The sequence below is a fragment of the Lytechinus pictus genome, chromosome 5 (assembly GCF_037042905.1).
Source record: "Lytechinus pictus isolate F3 Inbred chromosome 5, Lp3.0, whole genome shotgun sequence".
Lineage (NCBI taxonomy): Eukaryota > Metazoa > Echinodermata > Echinoidea > Temnopleuroida > Toxopneustidae > Lytechinus > Lytechinus pictus.
Window position 1 is genome coordinate 6390283 of NC_087249.1, and position 24020 is coordinate 6414302.

Below are 24020 nucleotides of genomic sequence, written 5' to 3' on the forward strand. Positions count from 1 at the left end.
AGTATAATATGATACAACAACAAAAAAGTAAAAGGATCTAAATCACAATTTAAGCATTAAAAAATTATAGGCCTAATATATAGTAGAAGTGTAAAAGAAATGAAAAGAAAATGTAGGTCATTGACCTGTCAAAGCCGAGTCCCTTGATTACTACATTATCGTAAGCGCCAAAAAATAATAACCGACACGAACATCACCCCCTCCCTTGTTGGCAGGTTGGAATTTTAAGTATAAGTAGATAGTTGGTTTTGTTTCAATCTACGTTTTAATGATGAGAATGTAACATACGATTTTAACCTATCAGGTAACTTATTCTACATGTTTGGCCCTTTATAACGATTTGTAGATTTAGAAAATGTAAAGCGAAAAAATGGAACATATAATTTGTTTGAATTTCTCTTTACGTAAAATATCTATATTTGTATTAAAACAAGATGGAAGAGTAACATTTAGATTGAAATATTTGTACATGGATAAAATGATTTGCGTTTCATAAAGTTCATCTAGTTTTAAAATTTTGAGCTTGAAAAATAAAATCCTGGTATGAACTCTAAAAAGGAAATTTGTTATTACCCTTATTACACGTTTTTTAATCATCTTTATCCTCTGGAATAAGTATGATGCACAGCCACCCCAGATGGTTTAAATATGGCAAGACCAAGGTATTATATAAATTTACAAGGATGTTAAATAGTAAATTTTTCTTGACTCTGTTCAATGCTCCAATTACTCTAGAAATCTTTTTACAAATGTAGTCTATGTGATATTTCCATGTCATATTTTCATCAAGAATTACTCCGAAGAATTTTACTTTATTAACTTACTTGATTAACTTGCTTTATTACTTTATTGGCAATTAATATTCGTATTGCACTATTATCAATATGCTGTATGAGTGTGATATAGTATAAAGTAATATAGTATATAGTATGTGATATAATATATAGTATAAAATAAAAATAAATATATTAATACAAATAGATCAAAGTCAAAATATTGTACTCTCATTTATAACATAGTGTTGAAAAAAATGGGACAGACATTCGTTTTGTTTACGGTCGTACGAGGTTGCATCCTCGAGCTTGTTTGATCTGTTGTTTACGATATACTTACTCTGTTATCTCTATTTCAATTAACGTTGCCCTTTAATGTTCATGGATATAGCAGGAGCAAAGTTCATATAGCTCCCTGAGTAGTTCTCTCTGTTTTGATTCATTACTTGAAAATCAAATCAAATTCATAACTGACATCTTGACTCCTTCGACGTTGGACACCTGTTGCTTTACATCATCAAATCTATCGCTTCATCTATATGAGTATAGTTCTTTTATACTGAAATGAGAACGGACTATACTACCTATTCGAATCCAGTCCTCATCAGAAGCAGAATCAGTCATTACATTGGTACCGATTTCCTCAATACGGTAAGTTGTTACTAACTAAATCATTGCCTTTACTTTATGTAAATTAAATAGATTATCCTATTCTCGATGACTATGTGTGTTCATTTTGTAGAATGGCTTAGCTTAGATGAAAAAGAAAAACAGTGTCGTCCGTTTGTGGAAGTGTATTTTTTTATTATTCAATCCTTTAAAGTTAACCTCCTTTTTACACTTGTGTAAATCATTAACAGTTTATCAAAACATACATCTCATTTGAAATGTAACGGAAAAGGAAAAGGAAAACAAAACCACGTTAAACAGATTTTGCCCTCGTACTCCAGAGGGGAAAATAATGGAAATAAAAGTGTTCAAATTCATTGTTTGCTGAACTTATACTATGTTCGAACGGGCATTGTCTGGATTAGAAGGTAAAGTAAAAAAACTGAACTTTTAAAGCAATATTTCATGAATTTCTTGGAAGTAATGTCAGACATTTCCAGCGCAATTACTTTTTGATAAATGTTTATAATAAAGTGGTACTAAAAGGTTTGTGAACCTGTTCAAAAGTGTTCAAATTCTGCCATCTGTTTTGTTTAATTGTGAAGTCAGGTGATAGAATAGTATATTCAGCATTGTACATTGGACACTCAACATAAAGAAGTGCGTTTTCTGGTGGGGTTCACCAACTTTTTAGCACCACTGTATATAGTTCAGAAGACCTAGGGCAAATGGTGTTTTTATTATTCATTGTACTGACATCATATACTGATAAATGCGATTGAAATACGAAATTATACCCCGCGCACATTTTTACCTGCTGTAAACAAGCATTAAGAATTATTCCTATACTTAAGTTAAAAACACGTATTCTGGTCGAATATGATCCCGCTGTTCAGTTAGTCATAAGTATTGGTTCGTTTCACTCCATCACGTATAGTCTAGATGATCGGTGCAAAAAATAGCAAGAATTGTTCAGATTATGGTACAAGCGTGGAATTTAGCTGACAGGTAGAGTAAATGGTGCTGAACATTTTATTAGCTGGGGGTGCCAACCTGATCTCTCCTCGTATAGCAAAAGTTGCTAGGTAACTTATTTACCTTAGCAACCACCAATTTTTGGGGTGTTATCTCAATTTTAAAATTATGTTTTGACTTCTAAGCGCCAATTTCACAATCACATATCAAGCAACATTCCAACCATGTATAGCAACAGTTGCTAAGCAACATATTTTCCATATAAACTATAGATAATATTCCTGAATACAACATCTGGACATAATATGTTAATGAGAATATGGTTAGAACATTTGTCAAAGTATGAAACTTGGAATCTAAAAAATATCATATAATTATATAAAAGAGTTCAGATGCAGTCCAAAAAATTATCTGCATAATAATTGTTTATAGGTAACAAACCTAATTTCGGTGTACATTATTTCATTATTTTTCTTCAAACTTTTTTTACTCATACATGACACAGCTAACACACCGAAAAAAAAATCATTACTGGGTCATTAAATGAGCTTACTATTAAACAATTATATAGGATGTCTCCTGTTATGAAATTGACACAGGGTATTGTAGTGGATGTGACACGAGACACTGGGAAAGACACTGAACTTTGAGGGGCAAAGGGAAGCTGAAATTTGATTGATATGAATCGCTCCTAAATGACAAAGCGTCATTGGGATGTAATGTCGAGTAATGCCCACACACTTGTCAGTAAGGCTTTGATATTACTGACTGACTTGAATAGCATGTACCGTAGACCTGGAACAGCCTAAAGCATCATCGACTGTATGTGCACTGTATAGCATGTACAGTAGACCTGAAACAGCCTCAAGCATCATTGACTGTATGTTCCCTGTATAGCATTGAAGCATGGACAGCAGACCTGAAACAGCCTCAAGTATCGTTGACTGTACATGCACTACTTGTGAATATGTAACAAAGCAGTACATTTGGTGATTGTCAACAAAATCTTTTGAGAGAAATGAAGATCGCTGTAGGCCTTATTAACACTTATTACTAACGCCGCATGCTACAAATCATGAATATGAAGCAGTAGACTGCAATATATTATATGTTGTACCAGGTCATCAAAAAGTATGATTGGAAAATAGAAAGCAATGTTAAGGTGTTGGTTTAGCTTCAAACCTGCTTGAGATTACTTCTTTCATTGCCCATTATATTTCAGTATCTAGTTTACTTAATATTTAAAGGCAATTGCCACTGTATGTATTTTTTTTTCATAATGCTGGGCAGTAGAGGCATTTGCATAATTTACCGATATTATACAGTAATTTCTAGATGATGAAGATAAATAATGTACAACTGTACATTTTCCAATAGCTTGGGACTTCGAGTACGATTGTAGCGAATTAATCGAATGTACATTTAAATGTGTCGCACATGCCTTCTAAACTTTGGGCATATATTTTTTCAAAAAAATAAGTTTAAGACTTTCTTGGTTAATCATAAGTAGAGGAAAGCAAAGCCACTGCGAAGCATGCGTTATGCTCGACAAAGAATATTAGAGGCAACAGAGGAATTCATCAAGTCAGGTGCGCATAGTCCTGCAGGATCTTTTAAGTCATGATAGATCTTGAAGCTGAAGGAGCCCAGTCAAAACACCTGCAATCGGAATTGACAGGTCAAAATCAACTTCTGCAAGAGCTTTCAAGTCATGATTGATCACGGAGCTGCAGGATCCAGGCCAACACGCCTGAAACAGAACTGACCGGTCAAAATCAACTCTTGCGAGATATTTGACGTGATGATAAATACTGGAGCTGCAGGACTGATCCAGGTCAAAACACCTGAAAACAGACCAGACATGTCCAAATCAACTTCTGCAGGATCGAGTCGAGATAGATCAATATAGCTGCAGGATCCAGGCCAACATGCCTCGAAATGGAACTGACCGGTCCTAATCAACTCTGACAGATCTTTCACTTCATGATAGATCCCGGAGCTGCGCAAGATTGATCCAAGTCAAACACCTGGAGACTGAACTGACAAGTCAAAATCAACTCCTACATGCCCTGCACGTAGGATTAAATTCGGGAACAGCATGGAGAACTAATATCTCCATTGCAGGCTACGGAAGGGAGGGGGTAAAACCAAGGCCTTTCAAGCGACCGACTACTGTCAGCAAGGGATAAAACGGTATCCATGCAAGCACTCATTTGAAAATTACATTCTGGCAAGATTTTGGTGTTTGAAATTATGTTAATCTTAGTTGACTGAATCAATTCTTGGCAGTCATTCTTTCACTTCTCCAAGATCAGAGATGTTTAGGTTGTAAGAACCCATGACCTCCTGGTGAGTTCTTGTAACCGTTCTTCTACAAGAGTGACTCTCGTTAAATGTTTATTTTGTGGAATTCTTTCCAAGGGCATGTGTAGGTATACAGGGCTCCCTTGGAAAATGGATAGCCACAAATTTACTGAATGTCAACGGTTTGTAGACTTTTGATTCTCGATGAATGTCTCTTTATTGTCAATCGCTCAGATAAGAAATCGTGAGGTCTATAATCATTCATTGATTAGTATGTAACTATATAGTAATAACAAACATTAACAAATAACCCTTTACTATATATCATGACTATGAAAGACACCAAATAATTCAATCAATTATTGATCTTTTACATAATTGTGTTTAGATTAATCCCTAATAATTATGGTTTCCAAATGGAGAAGATTGATTTTAAGGTGGGTTTTCTAACATACAACAAGTATTATTATGTCAATGATGTGGAACCATAAACATCGTTTTCGGAAATATTAACCATATCATGAGGTAGTTTAATTTTTGCAAGGTTTTACGTTTTAAGCATCTACTACTATTAGTACCTCTTAAACGCATTAATAATCTTACCATACGGCCTTTAACAATCGGTTGCAGAAAACACGTTACTTATCAACTGGTATGGGTAAACATGATATACATGTTCCTGGGTTGTTGTGATTAATGTCTTAATGCTTAAATAGAAAAAATGTGGTGGCTCATAGAAATTATAAGCATAAAAACACCCTATAGGTATTGGTTATTGAGGAAAACTGTTACCTAGCAACCGTTGATTTGGCGCTCATTGGGTCTACCTATGGAAACATTCATCACATAAGAAATCTATGGGCCAAAATTAATTTCTGAGCTCTTCTGAGTAAATTATAATGATTTGAACTATGATAAACGATTGTTGCTATCGAAAAGATCCATTTGCAACCGCTACTATGAATAAATGGATCAAAACTGTCGTGATACAAAGAATTGAGCTTAAGATTAAAATGTATGTAACATATTGCTTGTGAAACTGTTCCTCAAGCCCAATAAAGCTCAGTTACTGAGGTAAATATGTAACCTAGTAATCGTTGCAATATTTGGGAAACTCAAGTTGGCATCCCCTGCTAAAAATGTTTAGGATACACTGTTAAAAAAATTATCCTTAAAATAAAAAAGTTCCTGCAGCAGAGTCTCGAAAACACCTGTAATTTTACCAGATTGCGTAATCTTACAAGAAATTGGTAGTTGGTGTATGGAACCTTACAAATTTCCTTTAATGAAACACCCTTTCCCCTTTTTAAACAGACCTGTTCTGTTAAATTGCAGAAAAATTCCTGTTTATGAATTTACAGAATGATTTTGTTATTGCTTTCTGCAAAATCTTTTTTCCCTGTAAAATCAGGGTTTATTTTAACAATGTAACTTACTCTACCTTTGTGCCAATTTCCATGCTTGTACCATTTTCTGAACATTTTTTCACCAATCACCTAGACTATAAATTTATTTCTTGTAATAGCTGCCATTTCAAGTTATAGAATGAGGTCAGTAGAATTAAGGGCAGGATTTTTAAATAATCTACGCTTTATTTATGAAAATTTGCAAGCGAGAGAAGTGAGTATAAGCAACACAATAGGCATTATAATCATTGGCATACAAAACGGGGCTGATTATACTCTTTGAACCAGTATATTAGCGATAGGGATGGACTTTCAGTAAGTAGTATTATTCATTTCATTATTTAATGATTTCCTTCAAAATTGTACGATCTTTTCTGAAATTTCAGCGTTTTCATACAATGCAAACTTTTTTTAAATGCCACATCGCTTCATCATTTCAGACAGATGGTGCTTGTATTCAATTCAATTCAATTCATTTATTTTCTCTTTCAATCTTTTTACATTTACAATGATAGCTCAATATACATATTTACAAAATATAACATTCAAATCATTTTTTATAATACAATAATACCATGAAATCGAAAGGGAAGGAGACCAACTAAAAAGCAGAGCTTGTAGGGTGAAGGCCCCCTTTTATAAGGAAATTTTATGAATAAAAAATAAGATAAAATAAAGAAATAAACAATATATATATATATATATATATATATATAATGAATAGAAAAAATAAACAAATAAAAATAAATAAATAATAATAATAATAAATGATTCAGTATACACTGTATACAGAAATCATAAAACGATTAAACATATATACAAAGATAAATTAATAAACACATTTACATTTTAGAAAACTATACATTGTTTAAAAAGGGATATCAGGTGAGTATGCCTCTTTCTGGTTTAAGTTTATGCTACAAAAATATGTGCTTACGAAACAAGAAAGAAGGAAAAGCACGTTTGTAAGAGTGTCATATTGCAGTTTCGAGTTAACACGCTTCCCTTTCATTTGTTCTGGTTATACATGATATAATTATAGAAGTAAACTCGAAAAGCTAACATGACGGAAATGAAAGTGATAAGAAATAAATTGGAGAAAGGAAAGAGACTTATGGTACGTCAGGAGGCAAATGATGGAGCTGATACACATTCACTACTTCGTATTTTAATCATCTTTTTTTATTTGAGGAATTAGTAGGCTACTGATGATTTTTACATTGTAAAAAAGAAATCACTTTCTGTATTATTGGGAAAAGTGAGACGAATAAAACGAAATATTCCTCTGTAATTACAATACATACAAATATTTATTTTTATTTTGAACGTTATACAGATCATTTTAATTATAGTTAAATTTTCAAAGTTAAGTTTTAGTAGCAGTAGTATTATAGTAGTGGAAACAAGAAACAGTAGTAGTAGTAGTAGTAGTAGTATTAGTAGAAGTAGTAGTAGAAGTAGTAGTAGTATTAGTAGTAGTAGTAGTAGTAGTAGTAGTAGTAGAAGTAGTAGTATAGTAGTAGTATAGTAGTAGTAGTAGTAGTAGTAATAGTAGTAGTAGTAGTAGTAGTAGTAGTAGTAGTAGTAGTAGTAGTAGTAGTAGTAGAAGTAGTAGACGTAGTATTAGTAGAAGTAGTATCTTTTTTTTGAAAAGGTTAAATAGTTTGCCTGCTCGCTTGCAAGTTTTAAGATTTTTTGCCAGATATGCCATACTCTGCATCCCTCAAAATGTCTGGCTCATTATGTAATTGCACAAACCTACATGTATGTGTAAAAAAATATTGACACTTCACACATCCCCAATTTAAGGAAAAATAGGTTGTTAGCACATAATTGTTATATATGAGTATGTTCTCCCAAATAATCAAATACCATATTTGTGTGGATGACCAGGAGTTATTCTCTGCAGTCATGGCAGTGATGTAAATTTTGATATGCGCCAAATTGTCAATGATGTCATAATCCTACAAGGGTTACATTAAAATCCATTTCAAAACTCCTTTACAATAATTAACATTATAATTGTTTAATTAACACGTTTGAGTATCCATTCTCAAGTCAATTTCGTTGGAAAGGGATTAATGAATATGTTTACTAACTCATGCAGGATTATGACGTCATTGGCATCTGGATTCATTCAATGCAGTCGTGCCTTTTATACTTTGGCGCTTCTAACAATTTACAACACTGCAAAGAATACCTACTGACTATCCAAGCTTGAAGACATACAACATAAATATGGTATCAAATTATTTTATTTGGGAGAAGATACTCTGTCCAGCCATATATAATAATTATGTGTTCGTGCCTTTTTCCCCTTAAATTGGGGATTTGTGAGATGTCAATTTTTTGTTCACACGGTATAAATATTCATTTTATCTAAAACTACATACCCACACATGCATATAAAGTAGTTGGCTGATATAGGTAAGAGGACTTGTCTTTCGCACTGATTCTATCCCAAAGTGAATGGATAGTTGATGGATCATATTGATTCCATATCAATTACATAATTCTTCCACCTGAGTCTCACTGAATACACAAGGATTGGAGTTGAGATTTAATTTGTATGTAAAGTTCAATTTTCAATTTTTTTTTTACTCCGATTTTGATGAAATTTTCAGTGTTTTGCTTGTTGGATTTTTCTCTTTTTATTCAATTCAACTTTTGTCGTGGTGGACTTGTCATTTAAATTGAAACAAGAAGTGTTACTCATGCACCAACGAAATCAATACTGCATGTCAACATGGTCAAGATACACACTTTGTTTGGCTTTGGTATTCAGACTGCATACCGCCCACTTACGATGGGGGTGACGCTGGCTCAAGCAATCGTGCTATCCACATTACAGAGGCGGATCTACGGATTGGGGTTGGGGAAGGGGGTTAGGGGGTTTAACCCCCCCCCCCCTTTGGGCTGCCAAGTAAAAAAAAGTACTGACCTGCATTTTTCATTCAACCATAAATTGCCTTCGTTTTATAGTGAATAAAAAAAATTGTTGTGCGTTAAGAAAATGCGAGTGTAATGATAACATATAGGTAGTATTGGTATATCATGGATATAAGATGTTAAAAAACAAGGACCTAATATCAAACAGACGAGTGTGGAACTCCGGATATTGATCAGGTATTGTTTCATTTTTTTTAATCATTATTAAACAGCAATGATTATTGCTAGAAATAGACGATTATTCGTTTCAATTTTCTTTTTAAAAAGAGAATAATATAAAGTCCCTTTAGCTTCAATGAACAATCGAAAATTCTTTCTAGTAAACAAGGTTGTATAACAAATTCTGAACTCGGTTTTGATAAAAACTAAAGTTGTTTAACCAATTATGGCACGTATCTCTAGAAGATCAATCGACTCATTTGACACTCGAATCATCCATTACATTCTAGGAATGTTTCCAAATGTCTCCGATGGAAAAATCTGCATGTTCAGCTAAAATAAAATGTAACTTCCGAAATTTATTAAACCCTAATCATCATCTTTACATCATTCTGAACCGAAAACTTATTAAAACCCTTACTCTAACCCTATCCCCTCTGAGACATAAAGACCACAGCAAATGTCGCAGGAGCAAACGTCGTGTCACCCGAGGGGTAAGCCACTGATAAGTTATCATGTTTACAACAGCTGACGATTTACTCGTGTATGTGCAGTACGTTTGAATCTGTTTAATCAATATCAAAGACCACACAAGCCAACAGTATATTCATATAATTACCATACCAATCCACACCCACACCATCACACAGATCCGATATAGACATGTCACACTATGAAAATTCCTCCGGTCCAATAATCGATGCCACATAGTATTCACATAAACCTTCCTCCACACACTGAGACATACACACGTCCCACACAAGATAAAACCACACACAGTATCCACACAATGGCAAGCCTCACATAATAGCATCTCACACAAATCCACACTATGGAAATGCGCATGTCCCACACAACGTTATCCACACAGTGGCACCGCTTTCCACACCATTCTACCCACAGACACATTGGAAAACATCGGGATTTACGGGAAATGTATAATCACCATGGCGTTTCACATAGGAATACATTCTCGATTTAAGGACAGCCATTTAATACTAAAACTAAGTGGACACTGCATGACTCAAGTGCAAATCAGAAACTTAAGGAATCAATGGACTATATTATCTGTGATAGTTTCATTTTCATTTATCCGTACACGCATAGCTCTTTTGTCTAAGCACCTGGAATCAAAATGGAGTTGGAGACGGAGACGTTCACTGTCATGGTAACAACGATGATGGATGTGGCGGGAAACGAGACTGCACCAAGCAACATCGAAACTATAAAGATGGTCACAAAGGTGATCAACATCTTTATCCTCGCATTCCTGATGATCTCCATGGGGTGTACAATTGACCTCAAAGACTTCAAAGACACGGTAAGTAAAAAAGAAAAGAAAAAAAAAATATGTTGTTTTTGGTTCATTTTTAGTGAAATGGGGGCAGGGCATATCCAAAAAGGCAGTGCAGGGGGCGGCTATCGCTTTGATTTTACAAGTAGTGATAAGACGAAAAAAGGGTATGGGAAAAAGAAAGAAAGGAGAAAGAACATAATACAAGTGAAAGGTCTTGATCGTGTACCTCTATAATTCCCCTATAATTCAACTGAGAAAGTGATGTCACATAATAATCATCCCCCACATCAAAAAATCATGACTGCGCCCCGGATATTTTTGCTTGTTTGGCATTCCTTTCATTAAAGTATTTTCAAAGTTGTATATTATCGATCGAATAGATTTCGTCTTGCTTCACTATAAAAATGTAAGGTTGAATTCTTCTGATATGGAGATTAAACATAAATGACAAAACCAATGAAAGATTTTGTTTTTCCAATTCTGATAGATTTACTCGAACGATTGTAACTATGATGCGATGCCGCGCAACGCTCATGCGCACAAATTAAAATAGAAATGCACATTGAAATTCAAAATAGCTTATATTATGCTAAATACAAACAGGTAAACATTAAAGGGATGGTCCGGGCTGAAAATATTTATATCTTAATACATAGAGTAGAATTCACTGAGCAAAATGTCAAAACTTTCATCAAAATCTGATAACAAATAATAAAGTTATTGAAGTTTAAAGTTTAGCAATATTTTGTGAAAACAGTCGTCATGAATATTCATTAGGTGGGCTGATGATGTCACATCCCCACTTTCCGTTTTCTTATGTTATTACATAAAATCATTTTTTTTTGATTATTTTTTTAATGAACCTATTTAGTATTATTTCATATTTGTGTGAATAATATGTCTCCCTTATAATGAAATAAGTTGCAGCAAAAGATACCTAATGCACTAAATCAGTAGTCAATCCAATTTTCTAGTTCTTGGAGGAAAACATTTGAATAAACCTAATTTCATATAATAAAATACAAAAGAACAAGTGGAGATGCGACATCATCAGCCCACCTAATGAATATTCATGACGACTGTTTTCACAAAATATTGCTAAACTTTAAAATTCAATAACTTTGTTATTTGTTATCCGATTTTGATAAATCTTTCGGCAATTTGTTCAGTGAATTATACACTATTTATTAAGCTATACATACTTTCAGCCCGGACCATCTCTTTAATGCACGTTCTTTTGACGTCTAACCGTCTGTCAATTTACATTCTCTATCTACGTCCTTTTCTGTCATTTAAAAAAATCACTTACAGCGGATTACTTCAAATTAAGTTACAATCCGTTACACAATAAATCAAAAGAATTCTTTACTGTATCTTTCATTCTACAATTAATATTAATGATGATGATGATTATGATAATAATATTAACAATATTGGTAATAATATTAATAACATTAATAAAGATTATAAGAACAATAACAATGATAGTAATGATATTGGTATTCTATTTGAAGATAGTTTCGCAGCATAGGCTCAATGGTACAAACAACATGAAAGTATAAACACAACAGAAGTAGATGTAAGATAACACTACAAAACTATATATAAAACATGAAGAAATATTAGATCCATTTTAAAATTTGACAATATAAATTAAAATAATCAACATTTTGAGCAGAATATTCCAACTAATCATTCTTAATTCTAAAAGGAAATTTCTGAAATTTTCTCAATGATTGCCTTAAATTGTATCTCAAACTAAGCCTTAATACTTGTATGTCATAAAGTGAATTTTGGACATGAGAAGAGATTAGACTACTACAAGACATTTGAATTATTTTCTTCTTGGAGCTTAAATCAATAAAATCGTTAATGTAGATAGATGCATGGTATAGCAGATTGAATACTGATATCGATTCTACTATTATTATGGACACTAAGGACAAAAGCATTGTCCTTAAACAAAATGCTTTCATGATTTTGTGAATAATCGATCATATTCACTTTCTTCCATAGGCCTAGTCTACTACCTCTTTGGAAATGAATAATGTAGACTACACGGATTCGAATTAAATTTACCTGGAAAATTACATAAGCCATGGCTACTAGCATGACTAGTATGTGGAGCCTCTCCTAAGTCATGAGACATCGTCAATTTTGTTGTTCCCAAGGAATCCTTTCTCGCTCCGCTTTTATTCGAAAGAAAAAAAATTCTCAAGTCTCCGCACAAATACAAACATGTGTAATAAATATATCTTTATACATAACAGTGCGTATCAAAAAAAGTTTACACTTAGAAAAAATCCTGTAACATTATACGGTTGTAATATCCTGAAAATTTTCCACATTTTAACATTGATACAGATCCATTTAAGCAAATGACGATATAACTGTCGAAAAATATTTCCGCTTGAGTGAGCACCACTCACTTTTGAAAAGTTAGTGAAAATGATTTGCGCAGAACTTTAAAGTAGTTATGCGAATAAAAGTAGACCTTAATCATGAAGAACACGTAAAATTTAGCTAGCAAAATTGACTTGAAGATATCTTTTACCTTTTTTGACTTGTTTCCTTGCCCAAAAAAATTCGAAGAGTGCATTGCGCCCCACCCCACTCCCCAACACACCGAGGCCATCGTGACGATATTTGCTTTACACTGAGCTTTGTTTTACATGAAATGGCTTAGGCTTGATTTTCATTTTGTTAATCATTGTCAAGCTTGGGAAAAGTGTGGAGAAAAAAGTATTAAATGAAAAATGAAATGTAAACCCACTTTAAATGATAAAAACTTAGTGAAAAAATGCTGGAGATGTCTGATATAAACTTTTGTTCAGATTCAGTTATGTCCTCAGATCCAGCTGGCACAAAAAGGGTAAAGGGTGTGCTTACTAAATGTTGAAATATCTATTTGGGTGGCAAAATTGTTACAAAATGCTTAAATGTATCCGTTTTATTTTAATTAACTAAAAGTGCAAGAGAAATGAATGACAAATGTTTCGCAGGGTAAGTTTGATTTCGCCCTTTTCCCTTGACACAGCGTGAAAACGAGCATTTCTGCGCAAACAGATTTCTGTGAGCTTTACAAAAATGGACAGTGCTCACTCAAGTGTAACATTCTGTCAAAACTTTTACATTCATTGGATAGATGAGACCCAAACCCAAGATTTTATGTGAAAAAAATACCCACATGTTGTATATTTGTTAATTCCCAGGGCTTTTTCAAAGTGTAAACTTTTCTTTTGATACGCACTGTAGAGTTGTTCAACATAAAGTAACTTTGGGTTCGAGACCCCCAATAATAACAAAGTGGCTTTCTTCTCCACTCATGCGTTTGGTTTTAGCTTCTTTCAGTTTGTAATTGCTTTGCGAGATTGAAATTATTTTTGTGGTGCGCTATACAGGTTCTTAATTTTTATGTCAATTTAAATTTTTATTTAATTTGAATGAAAGGCGCAATAATGCCAATGCTCTAGTCATATCCAGTAAAAAAAAATTGTTTAAAATGTTATATACAGCGCTGTCTACTATATGAATCTTAGAGAGTAGCTGTCTACTATATGAATCTTAGAGAGTAGTTGTTTAACAGTTTAAACACCCATGCTTAATTTCTTGAAAATTAAATATAAAAAATTAAACTGTGTTGTTTAAGATTTTAAACACTCGTTTAAACTGTTCTAACAATTATCGTATACTAGTAAGTTCTATGGTAGACAGTGTTGTAAAAAATAAAACAGCACTTGTTTTTACTGTGATTATGATATCGCGACTGTATGTTAGAAATTCTTTAACTTTATCATTAATATTACAATGATGTATATGTCCATGGATACCTATAAATAAAGTTGGATTACTATTACACTTTGATCACAGTTTCGCCATCCAGCTGGTTTCTTTGTCGGGATGCTATGTCAGTTCGTCCTCATGCCCCTCATCGCTTTCTGTCTCGGCCTTGCCTTCAGATTAGAGAGTGCTGGAGCCCTCTCCCTTCTAATCCTTGCCTGTTGCCCCGGGGGAACCCTCTCTAATCTCTTTACTTACTGGACAGAAGGGGATGTCTGCCTCAGGTAAAGAGATTCAATTATCCTTAAAGCCTATATTTTTGTTATTAAAAAAAAAGACAAAGTCCATCCTAACAAGGAGTTGATTTTAATAAATGGAGAATATTAAACAAGCAAGGGGCTGACAAATCATAATTGGATGTAAAATAAGAATGTTATAACAATTCAAAGTTTCGCTTGATTTGAAAACGTTCAAAAACACAAGCTGTGTGCAATATCTTCAGAGATCTATGTTTCAATGATGTCTTGAAAAAATACTGTTATTGTTCCTTAAATATAATTAGTTTTGTTGAACCATATAATCAGTGAAAAAAGAGCCAAATGATCAATATACAGGCACACATACAAGAAAATATTAAGTGCTAATTTAGCACTTAAAGAGCTAGTTAGTGACTGCTATTCTGTTTTTTCTAATTCAAATTTGAACTAGAAAAATCAGCAGTCATTATTCAAGCTCCGTAAGCATGGTAAGTGCTGAATTAGCACTTTATTTTTAGAGTGAACATGTTTCACCCGTGATGTATAAAGATGGCTTTTGTCATGTTTGTGAAAATGAGCGAAGCTTTAACCTGTCAATTTTTTAAACCTAGTTTTAAAAAGGCGAGACGATTGTATCCTCCGAATCTCAAATATTATACCAGGGCACCAAGGGGACGATTGCTATTTATTTATATCACTGGCGGATCGAGGGGGGGGGGGGCACAGCTGGCCCATGCCCCCCCTTTTTTTAAGAGGCACAATTAAAAATTGTAATATAAAAATGAAAAATGCCGTTAAAACAGAAGCGTACCCCTCCCTTTTCCTCGGGAAAATGTGCCCCCCCCCCTTTCGAAAAATTCTGAATCCGCCCCTGATTTATATGCTTTTTTTTTTCCTGGGTGGGGCAATACAATCATCTACTGAGATTTTATTATTGTGCCAATATACATACATTACTGGCAAAAACATGAATAGTGCAGCACGGTCGGAACACTTGAATGAAACGTGATATCAACGGACTAAATGGTAACGAATTATTTAATGCATTAACGCGCAGTGTTTTTTTTAATCAAGACGGAAGTTAATTTTAGTACGTTTCCCTCCATTTTAGCGTATGCATGACAGCTGTGTCCACGGCAGTTGCTATCGGGATGATGCCCCTGAATCTCTTCATCTATAGCCGAGTATGGACAGACGACAAGGCGGTCATCCCGTACGTCAACATCGTCACCACTCTTATCACCATTCTCATTCCCGTTGTTTTCGGGGTGTTTCTCCGCTGGTGGAAGAAGGAATGGACCAAATATGTCACCAGAGTAGGTCTTTTGTCTTTTCTATGAAACAAACATCCGGGGAGCATGCTTTAATATCACAAAGCTTGAATGAAAAAGAAATGTGTAGTAAGTAATGTGTACTAGATCAAACATTTGAATTTTTCGTCACGCCAAATTCAATGTTGGCGCCGTTACGCGCTACAACACGCCAGTTGGGAGGCGGTTTGAGTCACTGCACGCCACTAGGCATCTTATTGGCGACACCAGGTGCAACTGGCTTCAACTGGCACCGGCCCAGTGGACTCCTAGCATTAAGCGCTATATAATCAAGTATAATTATCATTATTAATAAAACTTCAGCCTTTAGTTAGTAATATCCCATCAACCCCCCCCCCAAAAAAAAACAAAAAAAAAAAACAAGATCAGCTTTTAGCAGCCGGTCGGGGAAAATATGGATGATCCCTACCCCCTCCCTCCCCTCTTTAAAATAAATCGAAATTTGAAATCAATAGTCGTGATCGATAAAGGAAAACTTTTTTTGCGATCGATGAAAACTGTTGATCTTTCGAAGGTCATTTGGTACGCGCGCCCTACATGGTCCACACGGACATTACCCTTCTAAACAATGGACGGGAGTATGAAGGAAAGCGATGGGCGGGGGGGGGGGGAGATAATAATGGTACTGTTTCCAGTACAATGAAAAAAAATGGGGGCTGAAGCCCTCCCCCCCCCCCCGCTTCCGCGGCCCCTGGTTTCTATTCAGTTCAATGTACTTGAACGTATATTAGAAGGGTAAACAAGAGAAGGTAGGAGGGTTAGTTATAGACAGGAAGAAAGATAAATGTAAATGGGAAGAGGGGGAGAATGAGAGGAAAAAATAATTGACTTGAAGAAAATGAAGAACTAAAAAAGGGCGAGGTTAGAAGAGCGAGAGGAATAGATAGGAGAGAAATCTGGGTTTAATGCATAGAGTTATATAAACCTAAACTTTAACTCTATGGTTTAATGATATATTATACACAAATACCAGGCCTTTCCCCTTCTTTGTGCCTTGGATGGATTTATCATGGTCGATGATTGAGGCATCCTTACAAATGCATTCTGCTAAATATTGATATCGCAACAGTAATAGAGAGTTTTCACACCGCAACGCAAGACGGATTCGAGAACACACTAAATGTATTGAAATTGCCAATCAAATGACAAAGATCATTTACGGAGGTATTTGTCGAAAATTTACGAACCGGAACTGGAGTTTCGTCCTAATTTTCGGAGCTGACGAAAATTGCAAATAGTATCGTTTGTCCGGAATCTACAGGCACTAGGACGAAATTGCTGTTTTGATTCACCAAATTTTCGACAAAAACTTCTTGGTTGCTCTTTGTCATGAAGGTCATTTGACAATTATTCATTTGTTCTTGGATTCGTCGTGCGTCGTAGAGCGAAAATTCCCAATATTTTCATGGGGGGCACTTTAAGCAACACTGCCACCTTGAATACGATAAATGTCACCCCTTACCTACAGATGGAGTCAAAATACGGCACATTGTAATAAAGCAGAGTATGCCCATGTTTCATTCTCAGTTATGATAGTGAACAACATTATTATCTATGTAGGCCAGTGGCGTACCTAGGATTTTCCACAGGGGGGCAAATAATTTGTCCGCCAAAAAATTTGACAAGCAAAAAAAAAAAAAAGGTATACAACCACAAATAAATGATTTCGTACCAGAAACAAATTTGACAAGCAAAAAAAAAAAAAAAAAAGGTCTTCAAGACTCGTCAGGGGGGCAGTCTGCCCCCTCTGTCCCCCCCCCCCCCCCCGTAGGTACGCTAGTGATGTAGGCTATAGGAACTAAGTATAATGGCCTCATGCCCTCGGACGACAACCTCGCGGCTCCTAACTTTCTCGGCACTCGTTTAAAACAAACATCACCAACGTTGTAATGTAATTTTAGAATTTCCCTTCCTGACTGTCCCAGTTCCGCCTTAGTTCCCCTCGAGACAGACCCCATCGTATCTCAGTTCACCCCACTCAAATAATTCATTTTATAGGTTGTTGTCATATGTATTGGTTTGTAGGTTGGTATACCATCAGGCAGATGGAAATTTCAATATTTTTTTACAATAATATTCAAGACACTTTGACTGACCCCCCCCCCCATCTTTATATAGTATTACAGGCTTATTAAGGGAAAACATATGCCATCCATAAAAAAAAATAGGCCAATATATTCAACTTAGAAGACATAGCAGTCTCTGTTGGGTGAATTACCAGAATGTCTGACAAAATGGACGTAATGAATGATATTCTCTTACCTTTGTAGGAGAAACGCTTTTAGGCTGTCAATGCTTTCTTTGTACAGATTATATGATTTTCGGTTAACGCGCCTCAATTTTGTGTACCGTATGGTTATAACACATTCCTCAGATTTATTTACTACTTGCGCTTAACTGACTGCCAGGAATAGTTGAGAATAAGCTGTTTTAATATATTGTTTGTATTGATCTGAGGCTTCATGATTGTCTTTATTTTCTGTTTTTTTTCACAGGTTGGAATCATCTTCTCTTTCATGTGCATCATCGCCGCTTTCGCGCTCAGCTTCATCTTAAACCCTACGTTCTTGCACGCTGTGTGGCAGCTCTGGTTCTGCGCCGCATCGTTACCGCTGCTGGGTTACCTCCTCGGTTACGGCATCGCGTTCTTGGTCCGACAGCCGCACAAGAAGTGCCGGACTATCGCCTTCGAAACCGGCTCCCAGAACGTTTCTCTGGCCATGACTCTGACCGTTGTAACGTTCGCGAACTCACCCTTGTTTTTCGACATGTTATTCTACCCATCCCTCTACGCCTGCTTTATCTATATCGATTCGTTCATAGTCATTGGCATCTACAAAGCAATTGTCTACTGTAAGAGGAAGAACGATCAATTCATGGACATGCGTGTAAACGGTTTCGACGTCGTGCCTGGTGATGAGGTAGATGCTGACGATGACGACGAGGAGGACATCGAAAACCACCATGACGTCATTCGGAATGAAGAGAAGAGGGCTTTGCAAACAGTCAGTGTAAATAACTCGGTTGGTCGGATGGGGGCCGACGGTGACAAGTACAAGAAGATGTAGAATGTATTATATTTTTTGGAATCATTGCCCCCCCCCCCCCTCGTACCTTCTGGATTTAACATTTTGTTTATTGAGTGGCGCAGATCTTTGCTATTGAGGTGTACAGTCTAGACAATCAACAGGAAAATTATTACCTCGCGTCCAAGTTTTTATGAAATAGGTACATATACTATCAAAGTATGTAATGAAGATATTTCAAAACCTTAACATAAGAAACATATCAAAGTTCATTGACCCTGAATGACATTTTGACCCTGATTATGTGACCTGAAACTCATGCAAGATGATCAGTAAGTTGTATACATTTATGTACAAGTTTCATGAACTAGGTCTGAATATTAAATTATGATGACATTTGGTTAAGATTTCAATGTTGACGACACCGCCGGGGTCGGAAAAAACGGCACCTATATCCTCGCTCTGATGGGCAGACGAGACAAAATTTCTCTGTTCCAACTGTTTCTGTTTGTCTCGCTTGTATAGCAGAGCGAAACTATCGGTGCCGCTTTCCGACGGCGGCGTCGTCAACATGAAATCTTAAAAAAGGTTAAGTTTTTGAAATGTCATCATAAATTAGATATCATATAGACCTAGTTCATGAAACTTTGACATAAGGATAATCAAGTATTACTGAACACCCTGCCTGAGTTTCATGTCACATGATCAAGGTCAAATGTCATTTGGGATCAATGGGCTTAGACCATGTTGGGGGGAATCAACACAGAAATCGCAAGCAAGGTTAAGTTTGTGAAATTTCGTCATAACTTTAAAAGTTTATGGATCTAGTTCATGAGACGTGGACATAGTGTAATGGTGTATCAATAAACATCCTGCCTGAGTTTTGGGTCACATGACCAAGGTCGTTCAGGGTCAACGAACTTTGGTAATTTTGGGGGTAATTGTTGACTTGCCATAATAAGTTTTGAAAGTTTATGGATCTAGTTCATGAAACAAGGACGAAAGGGTAATCAAGTATCACTCATTGTTTTGCACGAGTCATAGGTTACATGACCAAGGTCAAAGGTCATTTAGGGTAAATGAATATTCAGTTTTGATATATGAATATTCTGCTTTGATATCATATAGATGGTGTTTTTGTGAGTAATATTCAATAGTTTTCAAAGTCAGCTCTCCTGCTATGTTGAATCGCGTAATGCAGGCGAGACTGCCAGAGGCGTTCCACTTTTATCTTTTTTAATCATGAATGGGATTCGTGCCGCCCTTGATATATTGACGCGAAAAGGAGACCTTTGATAAAAACTGTTTATACGTCACTAATCAAAAGGTGCGAGGGAAAAGCACATGCTTAATTATTAATTTTATCATACTGACCTAAAAAGGGACGTTTGAAGAATATTCCTATGTATGAATTCTTGAAGAGGACATGTATCTCTTTAATGCAATGATACGAGTTCGGATGTCCAGATCTAAGAACTAAAGCTTTTAAGCACTTTTTAATGGCAAACAGTATCAGTATCTAACTAAATATGTAATGCGAGCGCGAAGCGCGATCTGAAATTTATATAGGCCTACACTCACTTGTAATAAAAAAAGAGAAGTCTCATCCAACTAAACAACTGAAAGCGCAATGCACGGGCTAGCATCTTTTTATTATTTATATACTGACATGTGATGGAAAATTTTTAAAGACTGTTTCTAGGAATTCATCTAGAGGATACGTATCTCACTTAGAAAATAATGAGCGCGCGAAACGCAGATTGATTTTTATATATTCAGAACTGCAAGGACACGCTTTGAGCATTGTTTGACGTGAAAGATAATTATTCTGCAGACACATTTTGCATCGAATAAATTAAGTGAAATATAAGCCTTCTAAGTAATTGGGGGATATGGCTATTATGTGCCAGGCCCACCCTTAAAATCTTAGGGGGACGTGTTCTCCTGCCCCCCCTTCCCCTTTGGCGTGAAACCCATGATCCTGATTGTACATTTATAGTTTTCAATTGTTCAGAAGCTTCTGTTGGGGGTCCTGGTGTATGTCACATAGAGCATTTCACATCATCACGGGAAAATAACCTGGATCCAACCATAAGAACAAACCTTTTAAACCCGATTTGATAACTTTATCGACTAATCAGTTTGAAAATTACTTAATAAAATACTTTGTACATATGTTTCTTTTAAAACGAAGATTCATACTTATTTTGGACAACTCAAAAAAGTATTGCCATTGCTTGCCTGGAAATTCATAAGTCACATATCATGTACATCGGGTAATAGTGGTAACTCGTACTAAATCTGGGGTGATGAAAGTTGCGTTTTGTATCACCTGGCAAAAAAAACCGCCTGTCAGCTATTTTTTTTCTTCATCTTTTTCTTCTTCTTCTCCTTCTCTTATTTCTTCTTCTTCTTCTATTATTATTATTGATGTTGTTGTTATTATTATCACCATCATCATTATTATAACTGTTATTATTATTGTTATCATAATCATAATTATCATTATGATCATTGTAATCATTATTTTTAGCGACGTATTGAAATTGAAAGTATTATTCTTGGCTCTGTTGCATAAAGTATATTTAATCTACGACAAAGTTACCCCGGTATAGTATAGTATCCCTATTACTGTATAGTATGGATTTTACGTCTTTGCAACTAATATTGGATTTTTTTTTGTTTCGATCATATAAAGGTGATCGTAAAAAATATATATATACAAGTTGAATGTCCATTTCTTTCACCACCAAAGCTCTTCTTCCAAAGTTCATGTGCATTTGGTGCCATCCGGTGGTTTTATAAGCGATTTTAGTATCATCTTAGACAATAAATTCCATGTTTATGGAGTGAGTGGTATTATTTAAGGGACAATGCATGGTTGGTCATCACATGTTGGGGTGTGAAGGTCACCCATCGATATAAAAAAACCTGGATGGGGCCCGTTGTATCCTGCAGCACACAAGGCCTTTAAGCTACAAGAAAAGTACTCCATGACACAATTAACAGTATATGGGACCATATTATCACCGTAAAACAACACACACACACCCTCTCCCACACATACCCTTTATACACAAGAGGAAAAAAGTGTAGATCTTCGCGCGCTTTACCTTTTTTTTTTTTTTTTTTTTTTTTGCAACGGATACAAATATTTATGTTTATATATGGTATACAATTTGTTTTTGTTTTATGGAAGTGAAATAAATAAATTTGAATTTGAATTTGAACCTTGTGGAACACTTTGAAGTGTTTCCGCTGGTCTTAAAAGAGCGCGTTGTATATAGCTCTATCCAACTTTTTGATACTGGTAATGCCACCATCCTAATTAAATTCGAGATTCCTACTTTATATATACATGTAGCTTGGCAATCATTATTTGGAATGCAGTTTACATACTTTTTTTATATTGTGAATTTAATGGAGTAGTAAAATGACCTCTTAGATTATAATATGCCCTGCTTATACTCAAGCTTATTTAGAAATCATCCAGTTGAGTTAGCATGTACTGGAAAATGGCGGGGTTTTTTTATTGTGGGAAGATACTTGACTACACATCTGAAGAATTTTTTTAATTTCGTCATGTTATGCATGCCCTTATATTATCAATAATAATAATGTATTTTTCTTAATTCTTTGTTTTTGAATGCGCTTAACATCGTGTGAGCTAAAGTCACTCGTTATTGAGTTCGTATATAATTCAGGAAAAATGATGATTCAACTCATTATTCATGCATTATTTTGATATACTGAAATAAATCTCTGATTTTAAATAATTTTTTTTTATTGTCTCCATCTTGTGTTTGATTCGCTTATCAGGTTGCCAACGCTCTTACAAGAATATCACTCGTGATCTTATAAAAAACCCAAATGCCTACGTTCTATACATTGTATAGTTGCTTATGTAGGCAGGGATGGTCCATTTTAAACGCTGTGTTTAAAAACACGCTACAAAACTTGTTTTAAGGAACCCGTTTTTTTACAAATATAAAAACACGTTTTAAATTACTACTCGAACTTGTGTATTGTAAATGCTGTAAATTAAAATATCAACAGTCTGTAGATTAAATCATTAACTGAAAATTGCATCAATCATTGAAAAAAAAAAAGACGATTCGAAAAGGTTCAAAACAATAAAAACATTTTTATTTATTCATTTTTTTGGATAATAAACTTTTTTTTAATTACAACCCTGCTCAAAGAACTCATTTTTGTGAGGGGATGGAGTGCCACTACGAAAAAAAAATATCAAAGGGATTAGAAGACGTGCAACCCATATGATTAAAGGATAACCAAACTTAAGGAAAACATAAATTGGAATTACTACTAAATCAAATTGTTAAGAACATACAACGCATATGCATATCACCCCCCCCCCCTCCCAGCTATAAAAATGAAAAAAAGTTGGATTATTAAAATTCAATGATTTCTATGAAATACAGCATAAAATGCATAATTTACACAAAGATAGATAAATTGAATAAAAAAAAAACAGAATGAAAAAGGTGTTATAATCAGCAAGAGAAGTGGTAGGTCTGTGTGTCTGAAAGGAATAGGGGAAAAGAAAAAAAAGGGCAAGATGGTTGGAAAAGGAGTAAAGCAAATGAAAAGGAAGAAAAGAGAAGAAGAGGGGGAAATCAAAATGTATATATTTATAAAAAGCAAATAGTAATGTTCAAACAAAAACACCACAAGACGAAACATTTTGTGATTCTTCGGTCAAAGACCATCATGCACTTGGTGTGATTTTATGCGTCTTGTGGAGTTTTTATTTCACCTCTGTTGTTTGCTATACCTATTTCAACACAACGATGCAAAAATTATTGATTTATATATCTATTCATAGATTGAGATACGGATAGAGAGAAGGGGGGGGGGGGTAATTTACCAACAACTCTTTCAGACACGTTATAATCCGTCAGCAACAAAATTGAATGTTGATTTCGGGCAACTATTATATTTTTAACCGGATGAATTAATAAAGTTAAACAAACAAACAAAATCCAAAGTTCTTTACTTCGAGAAAAAGAAAAAGAAAAGCCATAGTGGCATACTAACTGCCCCCCCCCCCCTCTCACTCTCCCTCTCTCAATTCCCCCTTAAGCCTCGTTAGCTCCGTTCGTAAAGCGCTATTTAAAAAAGGGGGTGGTGAAA

The 24020-nt window shown here is 35.0% G+C and overlaps 1 protein-coding gene across 1 annotated transcript; it reads left to right on the forward strand.

The window, feature by feature from the left end:
• The first annotated feature begins 1054 nt into the window (after window positions 1-1054).
• On the forward strand, window positions 1055-22642 carry LOC129262504 (ileal sodium/bile acid cotransporter-like). The gene is made up of 5 exons (XM_054900631.2): window positions 1055-1424; window positions 10283-10496; window positions 14343-14536; window positions 15621-15825; window positions 18336-22642. Exons 2-5 carry the CDS (start codon window positions 10311-10313, stop codon window positions 18906-18908), a joined length of 1158 nt encoding a protein of 385 aa, XP_054756606.2. The 5' UTR covers window positions 1055-1424; window positions 10283-10310; the 3' UTR covers window positions 18909-22642.
• The last annotated feature ends 1378 nt before the right edge of the window (window positions 22643-24020 follow it).

Bases quoted from the DNA above. Each gene is read 5' to 3' on its own strand.
- LOC129262504 (XM_054900631.2), top strand. From the start codon at position 10,311: ATGGAGTTGGAGACGGAGACGTTCACTGTCATGGTAACAACGATGATG. The intron at 10,497-14,342 runs GTAAGTAAAAAA...CTTTGATCACAG, and splicing joins TCAAAGACTTCAAAGACACG to TTTCGCCATCCAGCTGGTTT. The intron at 14,537-15,620 runs GTAAAGAGATTC...CCTCCATTTTAG, and splicing joins GAAGGGGATGTCTGCCTCAG to CGTATGCATGACAGCTGTGT.